This window comes from Eulemur rufifrons, chromosome 24, assembly GCF_041146395.1.
Source record: "Eulemur rufifrons isolate Redbay chromosome 24, OSU_ERuf_1, whole genome shotgun sequence".
Classification (NCBI taxonomy): Eukaryota; Metazoa; Chordata; class Mammalia; order Primates; family Lemuridae; genus Eulemur; species Eulemur rufifrons.
The window spans coordinates 5,058,022-5,085,929 of NC_091006.1; the positions used below are offsets into that span (position 1 = coordinate 5,058,022).

The 27,908-nt window shown below is 36.8% G+C and overlaps 1 protein-coding gene across 6 annotated transcripts in view; it reads right to left on the reverse strand.

The window, feature by feature from the left end:
- ZNF565 (zinc finger protein 565) overlaps nt 1-26,994 on the reverse strand; it is a 60,808-nt gene extending 33,814 nt beyond the window's left edge. Inside the window, exons 1-6 of one of the 6 annotated variants that reach the window (XM_069458154.1) lie at nt 26,979-26,994; nt 25,605-25,701; nt 23,652-23,726; nt 16,612-16,738; nt 16,259-16,345; nt 10,042-12,427 (exon numbers count right to left, since the gene is read on the reverse strand). In XM_069458154.1, the coding sequence (XP_069314255.1) occupies nt 10,710-12,427; nt 16,259-16,345; nt 16,612-16,738; nt 23,652-23,660 (1,941 nt within the window). In that variant the 5' untranslated portion in view covers nt 23,661-23,726; nt 25,605-25,701; nt 26,979-26,994 and the 3' untranslated portion in view covers nt 10,042-10,709. Of the gene's footprint in view, nt 12,428-16,258; nt 16,346-16,611; nt 16,739-23,651; nt 23,727-25,604; nt 25,710-26,732 lie in introns of those variants that run through there. The other 5 variants (XM_069458153.1, XM_069458151.1, XM_069458150.1 and 2 more) reach the window with 5 other exon arrangements.
- Nucleotides 26,995-27,908: the final 914 nt, after the last annotated feature.

Here is a 27,908-nt window from a genome sequence, read left to right on the forward strand (position 1 = left end):
GTAACATTTTGCAACATATCATTTGAGCTTAGAAAATTTTAAGAACTTTTTGTTAAAGATACATGCACAGGCTTCATATAATTTGTATTTTTCATTTAAATTGATTTTGTCATGTCAGTTTTCCTGTCCTATAAATTTCCATGGGAATTATACGCATTAAAAATTGTTTCTGATAATTTCTTTCTTAAAAAAAACAAAACAAACCATTCAACTTTCCAGAACTTCTACAATTCAGTGACTTAGATGCCAACACCTGGATCTCAGCTTTAACCTGCAGGCTATTTCGTTTCTCCCACTGCTTTGACAGACATAACCTTTTGTTTCTTTTACAGAGTGGAGAGAGGATGGGATGGGGATGAACGTGGCTTAGACCCTGGACAGAATTCTATTTCATAAACCAGTCTTTCCTGAAGATATTTTTTATTTTATCCTTCATCACAGTATAAGTTGATATAAAGAGTGTTATTAGGCCGGGCGCGGTGGCTCACGCCTGTAATCCTAGCACTCTGGGAGGCCGAGGTGGGCGGATCGTTTGAGTTCAGGAGTTCGAGACCAGCCTGAGCAAGAGCGAGACCCCATCTCTACTAAAAATAGAAAGAAATTATATGGACAGCTAAAATATATATATAGAAAATTAGCCGGGCATGGTGGTGCATGCCTGTAGTCCCAGCTACTAGGGAGGCTGAGACAGGAGGATCGCTTGAGCCCAGGAGTTTGAGGTTGCTGTGAGCTAGGCTGACGCCACGGCACTCACTCTAGCCTGGGCAACAGAGTGAGACTCTGTCCCGAAAAAAAAAAAAAACAAAACGTGTTATTAAAGGTTTTCTTGAATAATGGTGAACATCAACAATATACAGTATTTGAGGTTGATTTCAAAACCTTTTACAAAGAACTCAAACTCATTAGTTACATACCACAGTATCACTGTGTGTATTTTATTAGCCTTTTTGGAGGAATGGTCATGAATTCTACACTTAAACATCTAAATGAATCCTCCTTTCTAAAATGAAGTCCCTTGCCCCCTTTGTTCTTTGCTTTCCCTGTTTGACGACGTATATAGCTCACATTTAAAGGTGTACTCTTTATAATAGGGCCCCCTGTATCCATGGGTTCTGCATCCATTAATTCAACCAACCGTGGGTTGAAAACTTAAAAATTACAAACAAAATAATATAACTATTTGCATAGCATTACATTGTATTAGGTATTTTAGGTAATCTAGAGATGATCCAAAGTGTATGGCAGGATGTACATAGGTTGTATGTAAATGGTATGTCATTTTATATAAGGAACTTGAGTATCCGCAGGGGATCCTGGAACTAATCCCCTTGGATACTGAGGGATGATGGTGGTATGAATATAAGCTGTTTTATGAAAAGCCTTGCTTTGGAATTTTGCTATTACTGATGGAAAGTTAAACTCAATTTTGTCATACAGGGCAATGATAACTTGGCATTTATTTAACTCTACTTCCTCCGCTCCCTGCCTCCAGACCAATAAAATGAAATAACTTTACTCAGATTAATTAGCAGAATAGATATGGCAGGGGACCAAATCAGTCAATCTTAAACAGCTCAACAAATTTTCATAGAACTGAGAAAAAGGACAGATGGAAATTATGAAAAGAAAAGTACAAAATAGATGCAGAATATACTCTATACGTACCATAGACATTTAAAGGGGTAAGAAAAGAACAGATGTACAAGATGGACGTAATAGTTTAAATAATGGAAGAAGGACTTAACCTCAGGGATGATTAAACATACTTTCTGCATTTCTCCTAAATAAAAACCCTGGATGTTTACAGAAAATAAACATAAATCTCTTGAAGGTAGAGAAAAGAAGAAAAACAGAGTAGGGACCATGGGACCCAAGGAATTTTTCGTTTTGCCTCATATATCACAGATGTGGATCTGGAGAAGCTGGAAACCCTGAAATGCCAATCGGTGCAGGAAAAAAACAAACAAAAAACAATAAAAGCATGCTTTCTTTAGCCAAAGAATGAGGAAAGGGGCAGCCTGGTAAGACCACATTTAGATGAAAATTGTTGTATTCCAGCCAAACACCACAGAAAAAACTGACCCCATTCATACCCTTAGCAAAGGCTAAGTGACTGCACCCGGCCTATTTCTTAAAATATTTTTTCTGGTTAATATCACTTTCCTCTATTGCTAGAACTCCAGTGACACTAGAACTTTAGAGCATTTTGTATGTCCCAGAAGTTGCTGAAGATCTATTCAGTTTTTTCAATCTTTTTCTCACTGTTCTTCAGATTGGGTAAGACACTTTTCTCCGTTTTGTCCATTCTGCTATTGAGCCCATCTTACGCATTTGTAAAATCCCAGATCTTGTATTATTCAATTTTAAAGTTTCCATTTCATGACTAGTCTTTAAAAATTTCCATTTGGATCTTTTTATAGTTTCTATGTCTCTTTTAAGAAATTCTGTGTTTCCATTTATTCAAAAGTGTTCATGTTTACCTCATGTAGCATAGTGATCATAGCTTAGTTGCCTTAAGTCTTTGTCTGATAGTGCCAACATCTGAGTCATCTTGACTTTGGCGTTTGTTAATTTTATTTTCCTTTGATAATTGATCACATTTTCCTGATTCTTTGTATATCAAATAATTTTGGATTGCATCTTGGGCATTTTCTTTTTTTTTTTTTTTTTTTTTTTTTTTTTTTTTTTGTTGAGACAGAGTCTCACTTTGTTGCCCAGGCTAGAGTGAGTGCCGTGGCGTCAGCTTAGCTCACAGCAACCTCAAACTCCTGGGCTTAAGCGATCCTACTGCCTCAGCCTCCCGAGTAGCTGGGACTGCAGGCATGCGCCACTATGCCCGGCTAATTTTTTCTATATAGATTTTTAGTTGTCTGTATAATGTCTTTCTATTTTTAGTAGAGACGGGGTCTCGCTCAGGCTGGTCTCGAACTCCTGACCTTGAGCAATCCACCCGCCTCGGCCTCCCAGAGTGCTAGGATTACAGGCGTGAGCCACCGCGCCCGGCCACATCTTCGGCATTTTCTGTCCAGGATTGGAATCAGCCATTTCTCCCAAGAAATCTGGTTTATTTTAGCAGGAAATGATCTATCAATACCATAATCTGTGTGCTAGTGATGCATATTGCTGCTAGACTGGTCACAGTAATAGTCCCAATTAAAATTCAGAACTATAGGGTATTTACTTAGTTTTAATGTATTTGACATGTATCCGATTAGAATCCTTGTTCTCAATAACCTCAATTAGGATTTTTCTGATGTTTCATCATTTTAGATACAAGTTTTACATTTTCAGCAGAAATGCCATTTATAAATGACATTGCTTCCTTCTCATTGCATCACAATAGGAGGCATATGATGTTGGTTTATCTATTCTTAGTGATGATGTCTTTAATTTTTTTTGAGACAGAGTCTTGCTCTGTTGCTGGGTTAGAGTGCAGTGGTGTCATTATAGCTCACTGCAACCTCAAACTCCTGGACTCAAGCAATCCTCCGGCCTCAGCCTGTCCAGTTGTTGGGACTATAGGCATGTGCCCCATGCTGAGCTAATTTTTCTATCTTTAGTAGAGGTGGGGTCTGGCTCTTGCTCAGGCTGGTCTTGAACTCCTGACCTCAAGTGATCCTCCCAGCTTGGCCTCCCAGAGTGCTAGGATTACAGATGTGAGTCACTGTGCCCAGCCTTTAATAATTTTGAAAGTTACTGTCAGGTTTCTCCACAGTAATAATAATAATAAAATTATTTTTCTTTTGTAATAAAGAATTTGTGAGGTTAATCCTTTGAGACTATGTAAATATCCCCTAGTTTTAGCATCTATTGATGATTGTTGTCTCAATCAATTGTTACCACAATGTTTACAAAAGGGATTTTCTAACTCCATCATTCTTTTATATTCTGCTATAAGGAAAGCACTCTCTCTAATCTCAATTACCTATTTGTCACTTTATTTCATATGGATTCACAACTCCTTTGTAAAGATTAAATGGATTGTAATACATTACTGTAATTTTCATACTCTTTATTTTGATGCTCAGTTTGTCCCAGAGATTTGGGCATTTGGCCAATTCAGATGCAATCCTTTATCTTTTTTTTTTTTTTTTTCCACAGGAAAGAAGAAATAATTTATTGTTTCAGGGAGCCAAGGTATAAACAACTTGAATATGGGTAGCAGGTCACATGCATTACAACATGAACCTGCCATATGATCCCCCATCTCTGAAAACTGGACATTTTAATTTGTGATCCCCTGAACATATATTTTATTTATTTATTTATTTATTTATTTTTTTAATTTTACAGAATCAAAGAGTCTAACAGTATATCTTGTTAGATACAGTATGTCCTCATAATGTATACATTATTTCTTGTACAATGATATGAAATAATATGGGAAATGTTCATGATAAATTATTAAGTGAACAGTGCAAGTTAAAAACAATAGTTTCATATTTTTTTCCCCACCCCCCCTTTCCCGAGTCAGCACCTTCAAGTGTTACGACTCCCCAAACGGTGCGCAATGCACTCATTGTGTAGGCATACCTCCATCCCCTCCCCCACCCCCCACCTCAGTCTGATGTCCAATTGGTGTCGTTCCCAGATGTGTATTTAGGTGATGATCAAGGAAACCAATTTTCTGGTGAGTACATGTGATGCTTGTTTTTCCATTCTTGGGATACTTCACTTAATATAATGGGTTCCAACTCTCTCCAGGAGAACCATAGAGATGTTGTATCTTCATCATTCCTTATAGCTGAGTAGTATTCCATGGTATACATATACCACAGTTTACTAATCCAATCATGTATTGATGGGCATTTGGGTTGTTTCCACATCTTTGCTATTGTGAATTGTGCTGCTATAAACATTTGGGTACACGTGCCTTTGTTACAGAATGACCTTTTTTCCTTTGGGTATATGCCCAGTAATGGGATTGCTGGGTCAAATGGCAGGTCTACTTGAATCTGTTTAAGATACCTCCATAATGCTTTCCACAGAGGTTGCACTAGTTTGCAGTCCCACCAGCAGTGTATTAGTGTTCCTGTCTCTCCACACCCACGCCAACATGTGTTGTTTTGGGTTTTTTTGATAAAGGCCATTCTCACTGGGGTTAAGTGATATCTCATTGTGGTTTTGATTTGCATTTCCCTGATGCAATCCTTTATCTTTTTGATAAATCTCCATCATTTTTTAGCCTATCCTTTCTAGATCAACAAGATGTTTCAGTTCCATCTTCTACTATTTCTAACTCAGCCCTGAAGTTAACCATTTCTTCAAGGAGGCTTAGTGTCGAAAAGCAAGATCTGGGTGCTGGTGAGCTCACTGCTACTGTGATGTCATTGCTTCTAGGCCTTTATAATCGACAGAGCTTGGAAATACACACATACATTTTACTATATGTCCATATTAAAATAATGACATCATCCTTATGTGTCCAATTCCAATCCTACCTAACAACTTTCTTCTTTACCTTTTCCCATTTCATATCTGTACTTCCCTTCTTTAAATCTGAGAAACCTAGCTCCTGACTTTGTCAACATATTTAATCCTACCACAAAAACAGTAATTTCAAAATTGATGCACCCATACCACTGTAACAGAGATACATATTCTGATTTTAAAGCTGTTTTATCTTTATGCAGTTCACAAAAAGATGTTAAAATATCTCAACATTTAAGAAGATGTTCCACTTTACTCATAATAAGAAATGTAACAAACCATACTGAGAAGCAATTTTGCACCTATCAGGTAGACAAAAATTAAAACATTTGACAATACACTGTATTGGTGGGGCCAAGGACAAACAGCCATGGCATACATTGCTGGTGGCAATGCAAAATTATAGGACTTTTCTTAGATGTTTGGTAACAAAATTATGTCTTTACCTTTCAACTCAGTAATCCTTTCTGTGTACTCAATATGAAAATACATTCATACACAATTATTTACTACAGTATTATGTGTAATAGCAAAATATTTTAAAGAATCTAAATATCCACATAAAAACTATTACTCATTAACACAGTGGTGCCACTGTTAAAAAAAAAAGATAATCCTATAAATTGATTTGGATCTAAGAAACAAGAGAATGGTGAATTCCTGGGGTTTTTTTCCCATGCAAAATGCATCGGACTTGGAGCTTGAAGAAGCAAGAAACTTGGAGACACCAATAAATTCAGTAAAAAAAAGTCCTAACAAAAACCTGCTTTCTAGACAATAGACCCGGAAAAGGGTAGCTTAGCAAGACATAAAACTTTTAGATAATAATTACCCTACTCCAACCACAAACCATAGAAAAACAAACTGGTACCACACATCTATGTTAGCAAAGGCCAAGCAGGGAACCTAGACTTTTCTGACGAGACTGTAACAAGGCTCCCCAACCTCCCTACCAGGATGATTTCAGGAAGACTGTGAAGGGAAACAGGACTCTCATCCCAGACGGCAGTTAGCAGGGCCCTTGGAGTCATGTGTAGAACCCAGATCTCTACCCCACCCTCAGAGGGAAAGAGATACTGCCCAAACAACCTGCTGGGTTGGTGTCAGAGATGTAATTTAGAGTCAGTATCTTCACTATTGCCCAGCTCAACAAGGCCACCCCTACCTCCATGGTGTATATATATGGAGGGCACTAATACAGCATCCTATCTCTCTTAGCCAGGGAAGTATAAAAAGGCAGGTACTATTGAGCCAGAACTCCCATGTACACCTAACAGTAAGGAGGACCCCTCTCCCCCAGGTGTCAGTGGAGAGTGAGTGGGAAACCTGGATTTCTACATACTATATGGCACAGCAAAATGTCACACACACACTCCCAACCCCAATGCCAGAGTGGTGTTAGAGAAACAAAGTTTGAGTAGGATCTAGAATCTCATAACATAATAGACAAAAGTTCCACATTCCAGCTGAAAATCAATCATGTTAACAACTAGGAAAATCTAATTGAACGGGGGAAAAAAAAAAACAAACACAAAAGAGCATGGAGATGACAAAGATATTAGAATTACCTGATATATGACACAGACATCATCAAAGTGCTTGAACAATCTCAAACAGACTTGAAACAAATGAAATACAAATTCTCAACAAATAGAAAGTCCGGAAAAGAATTAGAATATATACAAAATAACTAAATGGAAAGTATAGAATTGAAAAATATAACTAAAATAGACTCGATGGTCAAAGAGCAGAAATAGAGGAGATACAAGAAAGAATCAGTGAACTATAATACAAAAGAATAGAAATTACCCATCTGAACGAGAGAACATAGACTGAAAATAAATGAAAAGAATGAGGAACCTGTTAGACTACTTTCATGTCACTGAAATCCTGGAAGGTCAGGAAAAAGACGACAAGGCTGAAAAAGTACTCAAAGAAATAAAAGCCGAAGATTTCCCAAATTTGGCAAAATATAGATTTAAGAAGGTGAGTGAATCTTCAAATAAGGTTAACTTTCTTCCCACCCCCCAAAACACAAAACCACAACACATCATACTCAAACTTCTGAAAACTAAACACAAAATAAAAACCTTGAAAGTAGCAAGAAAGAAACAACACTTTACTTTTAGAGGAACAAAATGGAAACAGATTTCTCAGGAGAAAACATGAAGGCCAGAAAAAAGTGACATACCTTTTAAGTGCTGAATGAAAGAACTCTTAATCCCAAATCCTATTTCCAGCAAAAATATTCTTCAAGAATGAAGGGGACCTAGAGTATTGATCATTAGGGAAATGCAAATCAAAATCACAATGAGGTACCACTTTAGGGCCACTAGTATGACTATAATAAAAAATTTTAATGGAAAGTAAGTGATGGCAAGGATGTGGAGAAATACGAACCTTTGTGCATGACCATTGGGAATGTAAAATGGTAAAGTCACTGTGGAAAACAGAATGGAGATTCCTCAAAAAATTAAATGTAGAATTACCATATGATGCAGCCATAACAAGTTTCCTAAGAGACTACTTCATAATTTCTTCATGCAAAGAACATGTTAAAACTATGATATTAAGAAAATAGGGCCAGCTGAAAAACACACACAAACAAAAGTATGAGAATAAATATGGAGAGATGTCCAATGATTACTATACAAATACTTTCCGGAGTTGTTTATATAACCTATACTAGGAGTTCCCTGAGATAAGAAAACACCCTTAATCATCTCTGGGTTCATAACTGTACTTTCAAAGTCTCGCTATTTAAAAAACTGCCCATTGGTACACCATGCCATTCTAGTTCTTCATACTCAAGACCTATAAAACATGAATATATGTGCTATATATAAAAATAAAAGGGCATATGGATACAATGTTCTACTGCAAACAAAATATGGCTATTTCATGACATGTGCAGTAAATCAGGAGACAGGACAATACATACAGTGATACCACAGATACTTTTTATTTTCATGGTAGCCACTGAAATGTCTGGGAAAGCAAAAATAAGGAAGAGTAGAAAGTCCAAGACATTATGACTCACGTATTACAAAATCTTTAATGGATTAAGGCTACAACAAGCAACAAGTTAGACCAGTGGTGCTCAACCTTTTTGGCACCAGGGACCAGTTTCATGGAAGACAATTTTTCCACAGACTGAGGGTGAGGAGTTTGGGTATTGTGGATTGGGGAAGATAGTGTAGACCTCAGGTGGTGATACGTGGCCCATTTCCTAACAGGCCACAGACCTGTACTGGGTCATAGCCTGGAAGTTGAGGATCACAGAGTCATGCTAAACACCTACGAAAATGAGGTAGGCTTGCATCCTTGGTCATGAGTATAATTCTTTTGCTAGTCTCCACTGTTAGTGTGTAATAGTATTTATTCACCTAAAAGCAAATCTACTTTCAAATGAAGTAATCCCTAGGTTCTTACAGTTCTGAATATAAATGTAACCTCACCTACTTGTTCAGTTACTTTATTCTGTTTATCCTGCCTGTACTGTTAAAAAATCTTTAAGCATAAATACAAATTATTAAGGCTAAATTTAACGAAGTTCTGTCTAGACAAGGCATTATGCATTTGATATTATGCCCCTTTCAAATCTAAATTTTTATTTTTTTTCATCACCTAGGTTTTTTTGCTCTGAAATTATCTGCAAGATCAGGACTGACAAGCATGTTTCTTTACTACTGATTGGAAATGGCTGTCCCTTTCTATAGGCCAGAGGGCCTGTTTAATATTTTTAATGTCAGATACTTGAACCACAAACTATCTACCTGCTTAATCAGATACAGCTTGCAGTTCTAAATTGTTTGAAAAATTGAATTTAAATTCCCACTGAATTTTGTTACATATAATGATTTCACATATGTACCAAGTGTTGGTTATAAGTAATCTTTCCCAAGAAAGGCCTTCAATAAAACTGTTCAAGTTGCTGCTGAGCTTACTATTTTCACAGAAAAGATGCTGTGGAAATTACTGTCTTAGTGGCTTTCCAATTCTCAAACTTCAAAATCTCTCTAGTAATTTTTTTTAATTTGGGATTTTTAGAAACCTTTATGTCTGTGAGATAGATTAAGGTATAAAAGGCTTTTTATATAAATTATTTTTCATAATTCTCTCTACTGTACTTTCAAATTTTACTCATCTATTTCCCTTATTAACATCCCTTTCTCTTATATAAATTACCATTCTTTGATGTTGAGTAAGATGTAAGCGATGGCTAAAATACCCCCCCAAATATGACAACTATAGGATTTCCCTCCAATACGAATTCTCTGGTTTTGTGTTTTGTAAGGGTTGAGTGACAGCTAACAGCCTTTCCACATTTATTGCATTCATATATCCATGACTAACAGCCTTCTCACAATTAGCAAATTATAAGTTTCCTTTTTAGTGGGAATTCCCCAGTTTGAATGACCACTAAAGACCTTTCCACATTGATTAGTTAGATCTGTTTCTGTCCAAAATGAGTCATCTCATGTTGAGAAAGGTCTGAGATGTTTGGCACTACCTACCAAAGCTGAAAAAACTTACATACACCTTGGACTAAATAATTCCAGTCCTAGGTATAAAACCAAAAGAAATACACACATATACCCCCAAAAGACATAAACAAGAATACTCATAGCAGTATATTTATTATAACACAAAATTATAAAAAATACAAATATCCATCAATAGGATAAATAGCAGTATATTCTTAAAATGGAATAGTAGACAAAATGAAAATACACTACTGCCAATGCAATAATGTACAAATATTAAAAATGTTCACTGAAACAAGACAAAAGAATTCATGATGTATAATAAAAAAATATAAAGTTTAAAAACATGCAAAAACTACTTTATGACACTACAGGCTAGGAAAGTAGTAATCTTTACAGAAGTAGCAACTAACTGCTTTGTATTACACAGAGTGCAATGAGAAATACAGTTCATAGATATGTTCTCTCTCTTATGGAGATTGATGCTTATAATTGTTTTATATTTTACCTCTGCACATGTTATGTATTTTTTAAAATAAACTATTTGAGTCAGCAGGAGCAGTTGAAAAATTTAAAAGTTAGCTTCGTATCTGATTGAGTTCAATAATAATGATAACATCCATTTTATATGCTAGTAAACATTAGAGAAATAGTTATGTGTTTTGGTACTTTCATTTAATAACTATTATTACATTTGTGATTAAAATTACATTAACCTGTTTAAGCATGCTTTTCTTTTCAAAACTAAGGTTTACAATAACTTGGAAAGGGTTCACAAAGAAACCACACCATTTATTGTATTTCTACGTTTTCTCCCTTGTGAGTTCTTTGATGGACAATGAGGTTTCTCTTATAACTGAAGGACTTACCGCACTCATTACAAACATAGGGCTTCTCTCCTGTGTGAGTTCTCTGATGTACAATGAGATTTGTCTTCTGGCGGAAGCACTTCCCACATTCATTACATTTATATGGTTTCTCTCCTGTATGAGTTCTTTGGTGATGAATGAGATATGACTTCCTGCTAAAGGCTTTCCCACACTGAGGACATTCATAGGATTTCTGCCCTGTATGTATTTTTTGATGTACAGTGAGGGTTGCTTTCTGGCGAAAGGACTTCCCACATTCATTACAGATATAAGGTTTCTCCCCTGTATGAATTCTCTGATGTAGATTGAGATTCGTTTTCTGACTGAATGATTTCCCACATTCGTTACATTCATATGGTTTCTCTCCTGTGTGAGTTCTGTGATGATCAATGAGGTATGACTTCATTCTAAAGGCCTTCCCACAATGAGGACATTCATAAGATTTCTCCCCTGTATGTGTTCTCTGATGTGCTACGAGGGTTGTTTTCTGGCGGAAGGACTTCCCACATTCATTGCAAATATATGGTTTCTCCTCATTATGGGTTTTTTCATGAAGAGCAAGGGTTGTCTTCTGGGAGAACGATTTTCCACATTCATTACAAATATAGGGCTTTTCCCCTGTATGAGTCCTCTGATGTACAGTAAGGTTTGCCTTCTGGTGAAAGGACTTTCCACATTCTTTACAAATATAGGGTTTCTCCCCTGTATGAATTCTCTGATGTAAAGAGAGTGTTGTCTTCTGGCGGAAGGATTTGCCACAGTCATTACAAACATATGGTTTCTCTCCTGTGTGAGTTCTCTGATGACGAATGAGATGTGACTTCAATCTGAAAGCATTCCTACATTGCAGACATTCATATGATTTTTCCCCTGTATGTGTTCTCTGATGGTCAGTGAGGGCTGTCTTGAGGCGGAAGGACTTACCACATTCGTTACAAACAAAGGGTTTCTCTCCTGTGTGGGTTCTCTGATGATCAATGAGATATGACTTTCTTCTAAATGCATTTCCACATTGATGACATTGATAGGGTTTTTCCTCTGTGTGAATTCCCTGATGCAGGATCAATACTGACTTCCTACAAAACGATTTCCCACATTCATTGCAGGTATGTTTTTTTTCAATATTGGTTGCTCTTCTCTTTTTATATACAGATGGGGTTTCCCCTCTGTAAGCTCTATTATGTGTAATTAAGCCTCCTCTTTTAAGGAATGATTTCTCACAGTCATTATATACAAATGACTGTACTGGAGTTTCCATTTTCTGATACTGCATAAGCACTTCATTATGACTAAAAACCCTGCCACTTTGATTATGGGATTTGACTCCAGGATGAGTTGTCTCTTGGTTAGTACTGAGGAGTGATTTCCCATATCCATTATACTCACTAAGTTTCTTTCTTGCAGGATTTAGATTACTGATGATTAATTCTGAAACGTTTTTCAAAATCTTTCCATGGGTGTCATATTCAGGAGGTAGGTTTTTTGAATTAACAGGGTTTTTACCTAGAGTAAATGTCTTTTCATATATATTATTCTTCTCATTAACTAGTTTTTTGTGGTTGATACGTACAACTGATCTAAAATACTTATCTTGGTGTTCCCTGAATTTCACCAGAAAGTCTTCAGCTTTCCAGTTTTCTTCTAGAAAAGAATATAATTAATAACAATATGTGACTCTTCACACATTTGCTATGGAAAGAAATTTTACTATACTCTACCAAATGAGGCCAAAAGAAACTCAGGAAAAATTACCCTCCTCCTGGATTAAAAAAACATAGAACCTTAACAAAAATGGCTTCAGTGTGGAAAAGAACGAAAAAATAAGCAATAAACACTACTAATACCTCTTGCCCTTTGCACAAGAACTTCATAGAGGAAGTGAAACAAACCAAGAAGTCAAAGAATGATGAAAGGATTGATGGTTAGATAAGTAAATTCAGAGACAATGAAGTGAACCTATCAAAGGCAGTAAACTGTAGTAGAATGGACAAGAAAAATTAGTAGAAATGTTTATTCAGGGAAAATATCAGACAAAAGATTACTTTTGGAGAATACCAATTGCCTATACTTTTATACATGCGCCCCTAGATTACTGTAGTAAAATACTTCCAGTTGTTCCACACACTAATTAAACTCTTCATGTATCAATTAATATTCTAGTATTTAGAAAAACAATCCTATAGTCTATGTTCTAATCCTCCATATACCTGGGAATCATTTTCTCATTTGAGGGGAGAATTAGGAAAATACTTCCAACAGGAACTTTAAAACAGATCAGAATATATTCAATTGCTCTATTCTGACTGCTGGTAAATCAATTCTTTTGAAATTGCTCAATAACAAAACTCTCATGACCATCAACTATAACTATTCCTCTTTTCAGTTGCTGACTTACTTTTTCATGTTTAAGGAAAAGACTGGCTTGTCTTTCCCCAATGCAGTAACATTCCTTCACCCTGATTTTTCATATGGTAGACCAGATGGCTCAATTCATTAACATTATCCTTTCTCTTATAAACTTATAGTTATTTCTGACTTTAGTTACCTTGCAACCATCCACATCTAACGGAGCAATGTTAAAGCCAGGCTCAAAACTCTACTTCTTCCTTGAGTCCATTATGCCCTCTACTAACACATGCAAGGGATTTCTCCTATAAAAAAACCTTTACATCATCTAGATTCACTTTTTATATTCATGCAAGTTTTTAGGGTTGTCCACATAGCTGACAAATCTCACTCACCACAAGTAATTTTAGCTTCAGTCAGGCCTAGTATTTATTGCTCTATAAATACCTTACTTATTCCTAATCACAAGCCTGTGCTAATGTTCTTTTAATCAATTAGCTTGCCTTCCAGTCTTATTTCTACTCATATTTAGAGAATCTTCAAGGAAATCCTACCGTCCATGATCTCAAAAACCCTTCACATATTTCTCCCACTACTTTAAACTCTGTTCTTTAAAATTTGAACATAAATATGGTCTAGAAAAAACATCTTAAGAAATTTTTAACAATCTTGCACTCTGACATAAATATTTCATTAAAAAATGCAGATGTTCCATTCTACAGCCTTATTTAAGGGAAAAAATGCAGATATGATAGTAATCCTTTCTCATGAAAGGAATATTTTATTGATTTATCTTCTTTAAACCCTTATAAGTCTGCATTATCACTGTGTATCATAGTTATGTGGTATTTGGCAAAATCCAACCACTTTAAACAGACTCTATAGGGCCACAGGTGTGCACCTGTAGTCCCAGTTACTTGGGAGGCTTATGCAGGAAGATTAGTTGAGCCCAGGAATTCAAGCCCTCCCCCGGCAAAATAGCAAGACCTCATTTCTTAAAAAAAAAAAAAAATCTACAGGGCCACAGCCTGAGCTGATAAAGGAAATTACCACTACATGCCTTCCTCCCCCACATAGCTCCATGAACAATTAAAGCAGTAACTACTTAATACCTAACATGTTAATTACAGTGATAAAGATTCAAAGGGCATCTTATCTTTAGGGAAAGAATCCTTAAGCATAAACCTTGTACAATCAGGCATCAAATTATATAATTGCTTTTAAGAGTTTTGTGTGTGTTTGTGTTATAGTTAATAGGTAGCACAGAAATTCAGAAAGAACAGTTCGGGACCAGCCTGAGCAAGAGTGAGACCCCGTCTCTACTAAAAATAGAAAGAAATTATATGGACAGCTAAAATATATATATACAAAAAATTAGCCGGGCATGGTGGCGCATGCCTGTAGTCCCAGCTACTCGGGAGGCTGAGGCAGTAGGATCGCTTAAGCCCAGGAGTTTGAGGTTGCTGTGAGCTAGACTGACACCACGGCACTCACTCTAGCCCGGGCAACAGAGTGAGACTCTGTCTCAAAAAAAAAAAAAAAAAAAAAAAAAAGAAATTCAGAAAGAACAAAGGTAGATATGATGTGAAAGTAATCAAGGAACAGTTCACGGAGAAATCTTGAGACTTAAAAGATATATAGTACATGGAAGGGAGAACACAACACAATAAGAAGTACCTATGTGATGACAAACCTTACATTTATGGAGACCATTTAGGAGACGAGGTCAAGTGCAAATTAGCAAGAATTTTCTCCAAGACAAAGTTGAAAAGACCAGATGAGGGCTTATGGTGATAGTCCCTGAAAGAAGAGGAATTCTAATTTCATATAATAAGCAATAAAAAATAAGGAACAAGTGATGGTATATCTTGTTAGGAAAGTAACAATATACACTGAATTAGGACAAAAATTATAATGAAGACATGAAATAAGTTAGTTGTCATTTTGTATGATGTCAGTGAGAAATGAAAATATGAGAGGATATCAATATATTTCACAGGCTGATAAACATAACACAAATTGTGAAAAGACCCATAAGAAATGATAACAGAGACAAAAGAATCAAGCTGACTTCATGGCAGGAACAAAATAATTTAGAAATAGATAATGGGAAAGAATGTAAGAGCTGGGAATATTAGTGATTTTCATTTCTGACACACTGTCACAAAATAGGTGACGTGACAGACTAGTATTCCTGAAGAACTAGAGCAAAGGTGGGTGAAATGCATTGAGTTTGTTGATATTAGAGCCATCTATATAAAACAAAGTGCTTAAGTTCTGATAATGGGTAGGATTATTGTAATTTAAAGGCAGATCACTTGCAGACAAATTAGAAAAATAAGACCGAGAGTCCAGTGAAACAACATAAATTTATTTAAAAAAGTTAAATCTGTGTGACTACTATGTGTTAGGCATTGTTCAGGCGATAATAGCTATAGTGGTGAAGAAAAGAGACCAAATTGTAAATAACCATTTAATGAATCAGAATTAAAATGAGTTACTGTTGTTTTATCCAAACCAGATATTAACTTCAGGAACAATGATCATATAAAATGAACCACAAAGGTATAATGGTAGAAATTGGTGAGTCTGGAATTACCAGTCTAGGCTGAGGCAAGTGAGTTTTAAAATTAACAACTATATTTGTGGTAAGAATGGGAACTTAGCACAGAAAACAAATCTGAGGTATTATGAAGGAAGGGCTAAAAAAGAAAATGGTATGTAACTAAGGACAGGAACATTAAGAATTTTGTCTTTTTTAAAGACAGATTTAAGAATGCCTGAAAGAAAAAAAAAAATCTATCACAATAGCAAGGACTGAGAATGCTAGAAAAAGAGAAACAAATAAAAAAAAAAGATCTAGAAGAAAGAAGGTTTATAGTACATTTTGAATAAGTTAAGAGTGGTAAATATCTTTGATAACATCAAGCAAACTAGGAAAGAATGTATTTGGAGAGAATGGTATTTAATAGTCTGGTTTTAAGTTTTATAGACATGAAGGTCGTTTCAAAGATCAGAAGCCTTTAAAGACACTTCTAAAACATTTCAAAGGTAGACCACCCATCACCTGACCCCTTTAAATTAACTTTCCACTAGATTTCATCTGCCTGGGAGTCAGAAACTCACCTAAGCAGGTAAGACCTGCAAATGATGCCCATGGCTCTTCTCCTCGCTCCAACTTGAGGATGACATCAGGTTTGGTCATGTGACACCCTGATAAAGGAAAATAAGACTTAAGTTTGTTAAGCTTTAATACCATTGAAAAACAAGTAAGGTGCATGGTTCAGTACTGCAAACTGAGACACTCAATTGTGTAATAAACTTAGCACCTTGAAGTGGGCAAGTGAAGAATATAATCCTTCTTTCTGCCAACCAAAAGAAACTCATCACCTCTTACCCCTGAAATTCAAGACTATCATACTTTAGGCAATTTGAGAGGAAATACATGTATTGAAAGTTTTCAAAGGAGTTTTTCTTACCGACAGAGATGAGGTGGCAATAGTTTTCCAACATCACATCCATATATAGAGTCTTCTGAGCAGGATCCAGGTGCTGCCATTCCTCCTGAGTGAAGTCCACAGTCACATCTTTGAATGACACTGATCCCTGAAATGGATGGAACTATAATCAGGGTAGGTTGACTAGATATCAAAGACTACTTTTGACTCTGCTCCTTTGTGACATTCATATAAAAACTTGTTAAGGAAGATAATCATTTTCCCTGTTTTATGATTTACATTGTGGGGGAAACAAACATCAAGGTAGAAATATCTGTCACTGAATTTTAAATAACATTCTGGGCCAGGTGTGGTGGCTCACGCCTGTAATCCTAGCACTCTGGGAGGCCGAGGCGGGAGCATCGCTCGAGGTCAGGAGTTCGAGACTAGCCTGAGCAAGAGTGAGACCCCGTCTCTACTAAAACTAGAAATAAATTAGCTGGACAACTGAAAAAATATGTATAAATAAAATTAGAAAAAAAAACATTCTGAACATATTTACTGTGAGATCACTTCATGCCCAAACACATATTAGTTTACTTAGGTGCCAAAACAAACAAAACACACCCCACAGGCATATAACATATACTTGCAAGAAAGTATATGTAAACATAAATCTGCAAGAAGGTATTACAGGTAGAACGTGGACAAGATACAGCTTATGACAATTTCTCAGGCTTTTGCTAAGGGATAAATTGTTTCCCCTTCAAGATGAATACGTTACATAGGAAGAAAATGGCTTTAAAATACATGGTAGAATTTTTAGCATCTGGCAATAACACTTGAAATGGTCAAGAAAACACTCCCTCAGATAATAATTACAAAATCTGGACACAACAGACAATAAAAAACTAATGGAAGGCACTGGAAAGTGACAAAGCAGGTAGAAATTGAACAAGAGCTTTTCCTTGAAGGACAGCAATTACAATGTGTAAGAATTGCTAATTTTGTGGCTTTTCTGCATCAGAGAACCTGAAACTCCATAGCTTTTGCAGCATATAACACTTACTTCCTCAAAGGTGACAAAGGATAGAATTTAGAGCTGGCAGATGAGCTGGAAATTTGGGTAAATTCTGGAAGCAAGAGAACTACAGAAAGGATGAGACTCAAAATCTGAATATAAACTCGTATTTTAATAACCCTGGTTGATAAAATATGCATGTGTTGGAGAGATCACAGAGAGGGCTTAGTAAAAAGCAGGCAAAAAGAAACCAGAAAAAAGTCTCGAAAAACGAAGTGCACCTAGTGAGATTCTAAGGCTTCTGCTTTTTGACTGACGGCATTCCACAAACTGTTCACAGCTCAAGCAGAAGAAAACTGAAGCCTTACTGGACTGAAATGTCAGAGCCTGGGGCTGACAAAGCAGCAAGAAGTGTAGGAGGTAAAACTCTAGAAGCAAGGGAACTGCAGGAAGTAAATCTCAAAGTCTAAATATAAACACTCACCAATTCCTTGACTAAGAGCTAAAGTACATGAACAAGGGACAACTTATCTGCTCTCAGGAGGCGAGGATAAACAGTAGCAACAAGAAGCTTAAAGAATCAAGGGGCTATATTAGCTGTTTCACAATGACAGGGGAGACAAAGTTACAATGTTACAATGTCACAATGTCTCAGGGGAGACAATGTTACAATCACAAATGTATATGCAGCTTATAACAGAGTCAAAAATCATGGTTGATGTTAATATATATATCAGTAACTGAAAGAACCAAATCAGAGGAAAAATCTGTAAATAGCTAGAATATCTAAAGAATACTATCAACCATCTAATAAACCCATTTGCCATTTATAGAAAACTACATTCAATAATATTGTGAATACACATTCCTTTTAAGAACAAATGAACTGTTCACAAAGATGGAACATTAACAAGTTTCAAGAGATTAAACACAAATCCATATGGAATATATTCTCTGAAAACAATGGAATTAAATTAGATATCAATAAAAATTAAGATATCTAGAAAAGCCCCAAATGTTTGAAAATTAAACAATACCCTTTTAAGTAACCTATTTTGGGTCAAAGAATAACAAAAAAGGAAATTTTCATAAAATATTCTAAACTAAATGAAAACAGATCAAAATCCACAAATGCAATTAAAGCAGGCTCTGAGAGAAACTTATAACTTTAAATGCTTCTATTACAAAACAAGAAACCTATAAAATTGATAATTCAAACTTCCATTTCACAAAGCTTAAAAAAAGACCAAATTAAACTCAAAGCAAATAGAAGAAAACAATAAAGCAAAAAGCAAAAATCAACTGAGGAGGCTGGGGTGGGAGGATAGCTTGAACCCAGGCTTTCAAGTTCAGCCTGGGCAACATAGTGAGACCCTGTGTCTAAATTAAAAATAAATAAATAAATAAACAAACAGTAGGGAAAGTCAACAAAACCTGAAGCCAACTCCTTGAAAATTATCACTAAAAGTGAAAACTTCTACTTAGATGGATTCAGAAATAAAGGACAACATAAAAACTGACCACTATTAGTACATATATTAAGTGGATAACAAGGGAAGATTCTAGAGAAACTAAAGGCAAAAATTAGACAATATAAATGAAATGAACATTTCACTTGAAAAAGATGAATTACCAAAACAAAGGAAAAAAAAAAAAAAGGAGAGAGAGAGAGAAAATCAATTACCAAAAGAAAAAAAATCTGAAAACATTAAACTAAAGATACTGATTTGCAATTTAAAAAGTTCCCACAAAGATTTTTTTTTTCAGGCCCAGAAGACTTCAAGGTAAAAATCTATCAAACATTTAAGAATTAATGAGAATACCATAGAAACTCTTTTTGGAAAACAGAAAACTGGGTAATACTTTCCAACTCATTTAATGAGGTGAATTTTGTACTGTAACCTAAACCAGAAAAATACATTAAAAGAAAATTATAGGCCGGGCGCGGTGGCTCACGCCTGTAATCCTAGCACTCTGGGAGGCCGAGGCGGGAGGATCGCTCAAGGTCAGGAGTTCGAGACCGGCCTGAGCAAGAGCGAGACCCCGTCTCTACTAAAAATAGAAAGAAATTATATGGACAACTAAAATATATATAGAAAAAAAATGAGCCGGGCATGGTGGTGCATGCCTGTAGTCCCAGCTACTCGGGAGGCTGAGGCAGTAGGATCGCTTGAGCCCAGGAGTTTGAGGTTGCTGTGAGCTAGGCTGACGCCATGGCACTCACTCTAGCCCGGGCAACAAAGTGAGACTCTGTCTCAAAAAAAAAAAAAAAAAAAAAAAAAAAGAAAATTATAGACCACTACCCATGATGAATACCAATACCAAAAAATACTAACAAAATTTTAGCAAACTGAATAAGATGATATATATAAGAAGCACAACACATTATGAACAAGTGGAGCTTATTCCTGGAATGCAATAAACATTTGAAAATCAAGAATATAATGAATCATAATATCAGAATATGATCATCTCAATTAGTGTAGAAAAAGTATTAGATAAAAATCAGTATGATAAAAACTCTCAACAAATTAGAAATAGAAAGAATTTTCCTCAACCTGATGACATGTAACTACAAATGACAGATGATATCACATTTAATGGTGAAAGACTGTTTTCCCCATAAGATCAGGAACAAGACAAGGCTATCTGCTCTTACCAATTCTATTCAACACTGTATTGAAGGTCCTAGACAGTGCATAAGAATGAAAAAGAAATAAAATCCTACAGGTTGGAAAGGAAAAAGGCAAATTGTATTTATAGATAACATGACCATATCGAAGAAAGTACTAAGGAATCTACAAAATAAGGTACCAGAAATAACTGAATTTGGCTAGGTCACAGAATAAAAAGCCAAAATTCAAAAATCATTTTTATTTTCATGTACTAACAACAAAAAACTGAAAGTGAAATTAAGCAATAAAATTAACAAAATATTTGAAAGATCCATACACTCAAAATTATAAAATACTGCTGAGAGAAATTTAAAAGACCTAAATAAGTGGAGAGATATACCATGTCCATAGATTGGAAGATATATTATTATTAACAAATCAATTATCACCAACCAATCTATAAAGTCTTCAAAACCTAACCACAATCCAAGCAGGTATTTTTGTAGAGACTGACGTCCCAAATTGATTCTATAATTGTATGGCAGTGTAAAATGCTGAGCATATCTAAAACAAGTTTGAAAAAGACAAAGTTGTAAGATTTACATTATTTGATTTCAGGACTTACTATAAGTCTACATTAATCAAGACTACATGATATTGGTGAAAAGAGAGAAATATACAGACGCATTGAACAGACTACAGAAATACACCTACACATATATGGTCAATTGTCAACAAAGGATCCAGGATAATTCAATGGAGAAAGGACATCTTTTCACAAATGACTCTGGAAAAACTGGGTATTTTTAAAAAAAAAAAAAAAAAAAAAGGACCTTCAACTCTTACCCTATAGCACACAATAAAATCAAAATGGATGTTATATTTACAGGAAATCTAAAACCACAACACTTATATAGTAAACAAAAAATAAAATACAACCATGGGGTATGTAAAGATTTCTGAGGTAGAACACAAAAAGCATGAATCATAAAATTTTAAAAACTTGATAAATTGGATTTCATAAAATTAAAAACTTCAGCTCTGAAAGATATCATTAAGAAAATAAAAAATCAGGCCAGGTGTGGTGGCCCAGGTGGGAGGATCATTAGAGGCTAGGAGTTCAAGACCAGCCTGGGCAACATAGAGAGCCCACATCTCTACAAAAAAATTAAAAAACTAGCTGGGCATGATGTCATGCACCTGAAATCCTACCTACTTGGAAGACTAAGATGGAAGGATCACTTAAGCCCAGGATTTCGAGGTTCTAGTGAGCTATGGTCACACTAGCCTGGGCAAAAAAGCAAGAACCTATTGGAGGGAAAAAAAAAAAAAAAGCACAAGTGTTGGTGAGGATATGGAGCTACTAGAACTCTCATACATTCATGGTGGGAATATAAAATGATACAATAGCTTTGTATAAGAGTTTGGCAGTTTCTAATAAAGTTAAACATATACTTTTTATACAACCCACAAATTCCAAATCTAGGTATTTACCCAAAAGAAATGAAAATGTAAGTCCACAAAAAGATTTCTACACAAATGTTCACAGGATCTTCATTCATAATAGTCAAAAATGGAGAAAAAAAGCAAATGTTTTTCAAAAGGTGATGGATAACAAATTGTGGTATATTCATAAACTAGAATACTACTACTACTCAGCAATACAAGCGATGTACTGACATAAAGAACAACCATGAATGAATTTCGAAAACATTGTGTTGAGTTAAATAAACCAACACCCCCCAAAAGTACATAGTCTGTAATTCCATTTATATGAAATTCTAGAAGAGGCAAAACTGTTATGTATATTTTACTGTAATAAAAAGTTAAACAAAAAAGCACAAGAAACACAACGGTGTAAACAAGCACTGGGTGAGCACTTGGAAAACTGGAAAAGAAGTAAAGGTGTTAAATGAGAAGACAAGTGAGCAATATGAAAGTGGCACCCAAATAAAGATGGTTTCAGTGGAGATGAACTGTGGTATGAAAAACAAGATTTGCCTCTAAATGGTTCTTCAGTGAAAGAGAGACATTTAATTCACATTAGCTGTGTGAACAGGTAGGTAGGGAATGGGACCATAGCCAGATTGGAAAAAATAAAAAAGAACAGGATGAGTGGGAGATAATGAAGTAAATCTTGGACATGTGCACAAAGGAACTGTGGAACATGAGGGGGTGATATCTAGTTGGAAGTTGGATGTATAGTTTTGACTCTCAAGACACAGGTTTAGAATTTAAATTATTTGAGCATCATTAGAGTAATAGTGGTAGAAGATGAATAGGGAACAGGAGACTGAATAGTGAACAGGAGACTGTCAAGAGAAGAGAACCAATTTTATAGAATCTGGAGAAAACCAGTGTTAAAGATACATATTCTGAGTGAAACAGGAAAGAGTAGTGTCTTTTTTTTTTTTTTTTTTTTGAGACAAGAGTCTCAACTCAGTTGCCCGAGCTAGAGTGCCGTGGCATCAGCATAGCTTACAGCAACCTCAAACTCCTGGGCTCAAGCAATTCTTCTGTCTCAGCCTCCCGAGTAGCTGGGACTACAGGCATGCGCCGCCATGCCTGGCTAAATTTTTTCTATATATATTTTTAGATGTCAAGCTAATTTCTTTCTATTTTTTTTAGTAGAGACAGGGTCTCGCTCTTGCTCAGGCTGGTCTCGAACTTCTGAGTTCAAAGGATCTGCCCGCCTCAGCCTCCCAGAGTGCTAGGATTACAGGTGTGAGCCACCGCGCCTGGCCAAGAGTAGTGTCTTTGAAACCAAGAGCAGAATATTTAAGAGTTATACTCCTAGTTCAGGATGGTGGTATATACAGATACATTTACTTCTGCATCCAAATATAAAATTAGAGGTAATGTAAAAATAGGAATGAATCTATAACATTATCAATATACTGACAAAGATATTCTTTGAAGGCCACAGATTTTTAGGAATTGTTTGCACCTGTGAGCAAAATTGAAGGCATAGACAGGAGAAACACAGGACTCTCAGTACAAGCTGCCAATCACATCTCCATACTCAAAGCCTGGAGACAAGACTTCTTGCCACTTACTAATAGCAATCTACCAATTTCACCTCCATCCTGACTCCAGTGTGTGAATGTGATAAAGCCTTATATCTTTTTTATCTGCATAAGACAGGTTTATTTCATAATATATTCTCATTTAATCCAAGGAAATGCATTTTTTGTCCCAGCATACTTTCTGGGAGAAGACTGAGAAAGGAGATGGTGAATGATATAACCACTTAATGTGTGAACATTGGTTAAAATTAGGACTATCTGTGGAAGATAGAAGCTTATCTGACCAATACAGGAAGAGATGGGGACCAGTTTCCTGAAGAAGAAGATAGGCAGGAGGATTTAGGACAAAAAAGGCAAATACTCAAATAGTCTTAGGAAAAAAAGAGACTTTCAGAAAGGAGAGAGGAACCATTACCTCACCTGAGCCATGGTTTTGAGATGTGCAAGAAAGGACCAGTCTTTCCTTTGTGCTCCTCTTTAGAAAAGGGGCAGTTCCTAAGAAGGCAAAGCCAAGTGAAAAAAAACAAAAAACAAAAAACAAAATATGAGATCACACATGCCTTACATCTCTCTTATGACTTATAACTCAATTAAAACTGCCTCCATTTCCCCTGTATTGGTCCTTGTCCACTCTGCACCTCTTGCATAAATAGAGGGGAGAACAGGCTAGAGAAATCCTGTTTTATCCTTGAGGCCAGAGATACGGACTCTTGGGACTGCAGGATGGATTTTGCACAAGCTTCTCTCCCCTCAGGCACTACCTTTTCTATCCCAAGCAGCCTACTGTTATTAACTAATTCCAAGCTACTCTCCATCAAGCCTGTAAAATTTATACCATCACCAGCAATATATGAGAATACTCCACACCCTGAGGAAGGCTATTGTTACAAAGTTTTTTATGCTTGCCTAATAGGTGTAAATTGTGATTCTAGTTTTTAGTTTTCTTATTATGAAAGAAGATAAGTGTCTTTTCCTAAGTTTAAAAAATATTTTTAGTTTCTTGACTATGAATGATGGTCTTTTATGATTTATTTCATTTTTCTATCATTATATTTTTATCTTCTGAATTGGCAGTAGACTTTTTTAAAGGAAGAAACTTAATCCTTTATCTGTGGTATGAGTTGCAAATAATTTTTTATAGTTTCTCATTTGACCCTGTTTTTTCCATGCAAAAATAAAATTTAAAAAATTCTTTGGCCATCTAGTTTAGGACCATAGGTATTCAATAATCTCTATTTCCTTCACTCATCAAAGCTACCACCTTTATCATATATTTTATTTCCTTTGTATATTTGAGTAGATGTTGGCTTTATATTTGTTTCCACTGATCTGTTCATTTAATTGCCAGGATCACACTGCAATTATCACAGTTTTAAAACATATTTTAGTATCAACTACTGCTACTTCCCCCTGATTATTTTTCTCTCTCAGAACTGCTGATCTGTTCATCTTCTCCTAAGAATTTTAGAGAGTTCAAAAATTTTTTATTGAAATGCAACAAGAATTGTGTGAAACATTAGGAAGTTTTGACATTTTTATCATATTGTGCCTTCCTATCCTTTTGCTCAAGTCTTAATTTTTAAATGTGGTTTTTAAAAATACATCATGCAATTAATAAAGTCTCTTCCTTTGTATCTCTTATTTTTGATGACCACTGTAAAAATTTTTCCATAGTTTTCTGACACACACGCGCACACAAGCGCATGCAAAGCCTATTGATTTGTTAATGTTTTTTTCCAGCAACCCTCTGAGTTTTCTAATTATTGTCATTGTTAATTTTTAAGAAGATGATAACTTAGAAATCTTTTTGCCTCAGTCTCAGCTAATAAGTCCCAAAGATCATCCAAACAAAATTCGGAGTCCCTCATTCTAAAATAGGATCTTGTAAAGCTGCTGACTATAAAGTTTTGCTAGAATTTAACTCCTACCTTGAGAGGCTAGAGAGGGGAATATCTCTTTAAGAGAGTAAATTATTTTTAGAACGTTGTTTTCTAGGGAGAAGAAAAGTAGGTTCTTCTCCCTTCCTTGTAACAAACAAGGGGCCTCTCAGATCCTGATACTACTAAGGAACCAAAGTGAGAGAATTCTTGGCAAAAATGAATGTGTTTCCAGGGTGTGGGAGGACAAAGTAACCACAGTGGCTAATCCTTACCTTAGCAGTAGCACCTTAGACACCATGGATGGAGGCTGCCTGGGATATCTGGAATCCTATCCAAAAGGACCAACTGGACATACAAACCCCACCAGAGCAGGTGTATGCCAACAGGAAGCACTAAGGATGCAGCTGGAGAAGAGGCTGTGCCCAGGAGAAGGGAAGTGTATTTCTGGAGGTTCCCAGTAGCAAGTTCTCTCAGAAGGTAAGAAATGACTTACACTAAATTATAGCAGTATCAGTCATGTTAGCCTCTTCTTGTCCCTGACTTCTGACTTCTCATTCCTTTCCCAGCTCCCAATCCATTCGAGCTAAAGACTACCCACCTATAAGGAATAAAAAGGAGATGGAGGAATTAAAGAAGAAACTGATCATGTACTCTTTCATATTTTAGGCCTCCAGCAGAAGGGAGAGAGTTTCTGCTTTTAAAATAAGTTTGAAGTTTGATTTCTACAGTGAACATTTTATTTAGATACATGATTATGATAAGATGAGATTGATCTTCTGTTTAAATGTTCAACAGATTTTTTTTATTATCTAAAGAATGTCTGAAGAAATTATTGAACCCAGCAAAGGAAAAAAAACTCACCCAAATAGAAATTTTGCGTGAAAGTTATGGAAGAAAGTTTTGTTCGTGTGTTCCCAGTGGTGTTCCTTATTTCAACATATTAGTTATTAGTCAATATGAAGTTTTCCAATATAAGATCCTACCAACTGAAAATTATCTTACTTCCTCTTCTCTATTTTAAAAATCTCTACTAATTTTACTTGTCTAATTGCCGCAGGGTCAAATTCTACAGGCCTACAAAATGGCCAATATTCAGAGACTCTAAACAACACACACCTAACTAGTCAGCACCCAGTTTCTCAAGCACTCCACCTCAATCACGCAATGAGGCGCATTCACAGTTGTCATGGATTGTGCACACAAAATACTTCAAAAATTACACATATTCATACTTGTGTCACCCACTAAACAGTTATAATCCCATAGGTTCCCACGTCATGCGCAATCTCACAGTGCTCGTACATACTTACAAAAAGTAACAAAATTTCACTCACAATCCCCTCACTATCTTCTCTCCAAAGTCGGATATAGTCTCAAACACAAATCGACTCACACCTAATTTAAAACTTGTCTAGACACGCGCAGAGACTTTATCACTTTCAAAAACAATCGGTTCCACAACCTCACACGGTATAACACACGCCCCCCCTCAACACACAACGACAAGCACAAAAAGCCACACAAACTGAGCGTCTGTTCTGTGCCAGGCCGCGCTCCAGGCTCTGGGATTTCCTCGCGGGGGTAAAAACAGACAAAATTCCTGCCCTTGGTGAGCTCACACCGCCTCGGAGTCCGGCTTCCCTTTTCGGCACTCCCCCGCCTGCGCTCCTGGTTCTTTCCTCTGCCTAGGTTCTTGCTTCTCTCTCCGCCTTCTCTGGGGCCCGGACTTTCACTTTCCTCTCCCAGCCTCCTCGGCCCAGGTTCCCTTTTCCCTCCTTGCTTTCCCCAGCCCAGGTTCCCGCCTCCCTCCTCGGCCTTCCCAACGGGTTCCACCATCACCCTTTTCCTCCGCGCCGGGAGGACCCACCAGCCTCACCTTTGGTCACTGGCCAGCACTCTGCGCCTGCGTACTCCCGCGCGGACTGTACCTCCCAGGTGTCTCCGCGGCGCATTTCTCTGGACCACAGGCTACGCGCGCGCGCGCGCGCCTTCTCCACATCCGGGCGTTTCCGGCCTTGAACCACATTTCCCATAGGTCCTCGGGCTGCTTTGGTAATTTGATCTCCAGTTCCTCTACCAAGTTCTCTCTCATAGTTCCCCTGGCTACGAGTGGTGAGCTGAGTCTTGGTGCGTGGGGCGCTCACAGTGAGAAATCCAGAGCTCCTGGGGCGCGAACAGGGCGTGCGGAGCCTGTAGCTCAGGCCTGTGAATACGCGGGTACCTGCGTGTGAACGTTTGTGGTCATGACGAGGCAGGGGTGTGTACGAGGTGATAAGGGTGTGACAGGTGCGTGATTGTGCTCGTATGTACCGGATGCAGGACCTTTTGGGTGACCGTGGTCGGTTGTGATGTGGGCTGTGCGACACTGTGGGTTTTGAGACCATCCATCATATGACAGTGCTGCTCTAATCTAGTGTGTTGGAAGAGGCTTTTAATTCTGTGATATTTACTGTGTGACAGGTACAGCTTCATCTGCCGTTCCGGATTTAATGTTGGGACTGAGAGGTCTGTTGGAAGGAGATCTCCCTGAAAGTTTATCTGTGCCTGTGAAGACTACGATCAATGCCTATGTTAGCCAGAGTCACCCTGCAATGAAGCATGGCCTAGGTTGTCTTCTTCAGAGCACTCCTTCCCAAGTGCTCAGCCTGGTGTTTAACATAGAGGGAGTATCTATGGAGTGAGTGCCCACCTACGTGCCAGTTTTTAGGTTCTGTTGTCTCTTGGGCTCTGTATCCCTGAGTTCCCAGCTACTTCTTTTTTCCACCCTTTGTAGCCATATGGACCCCAGCTGCAGAGA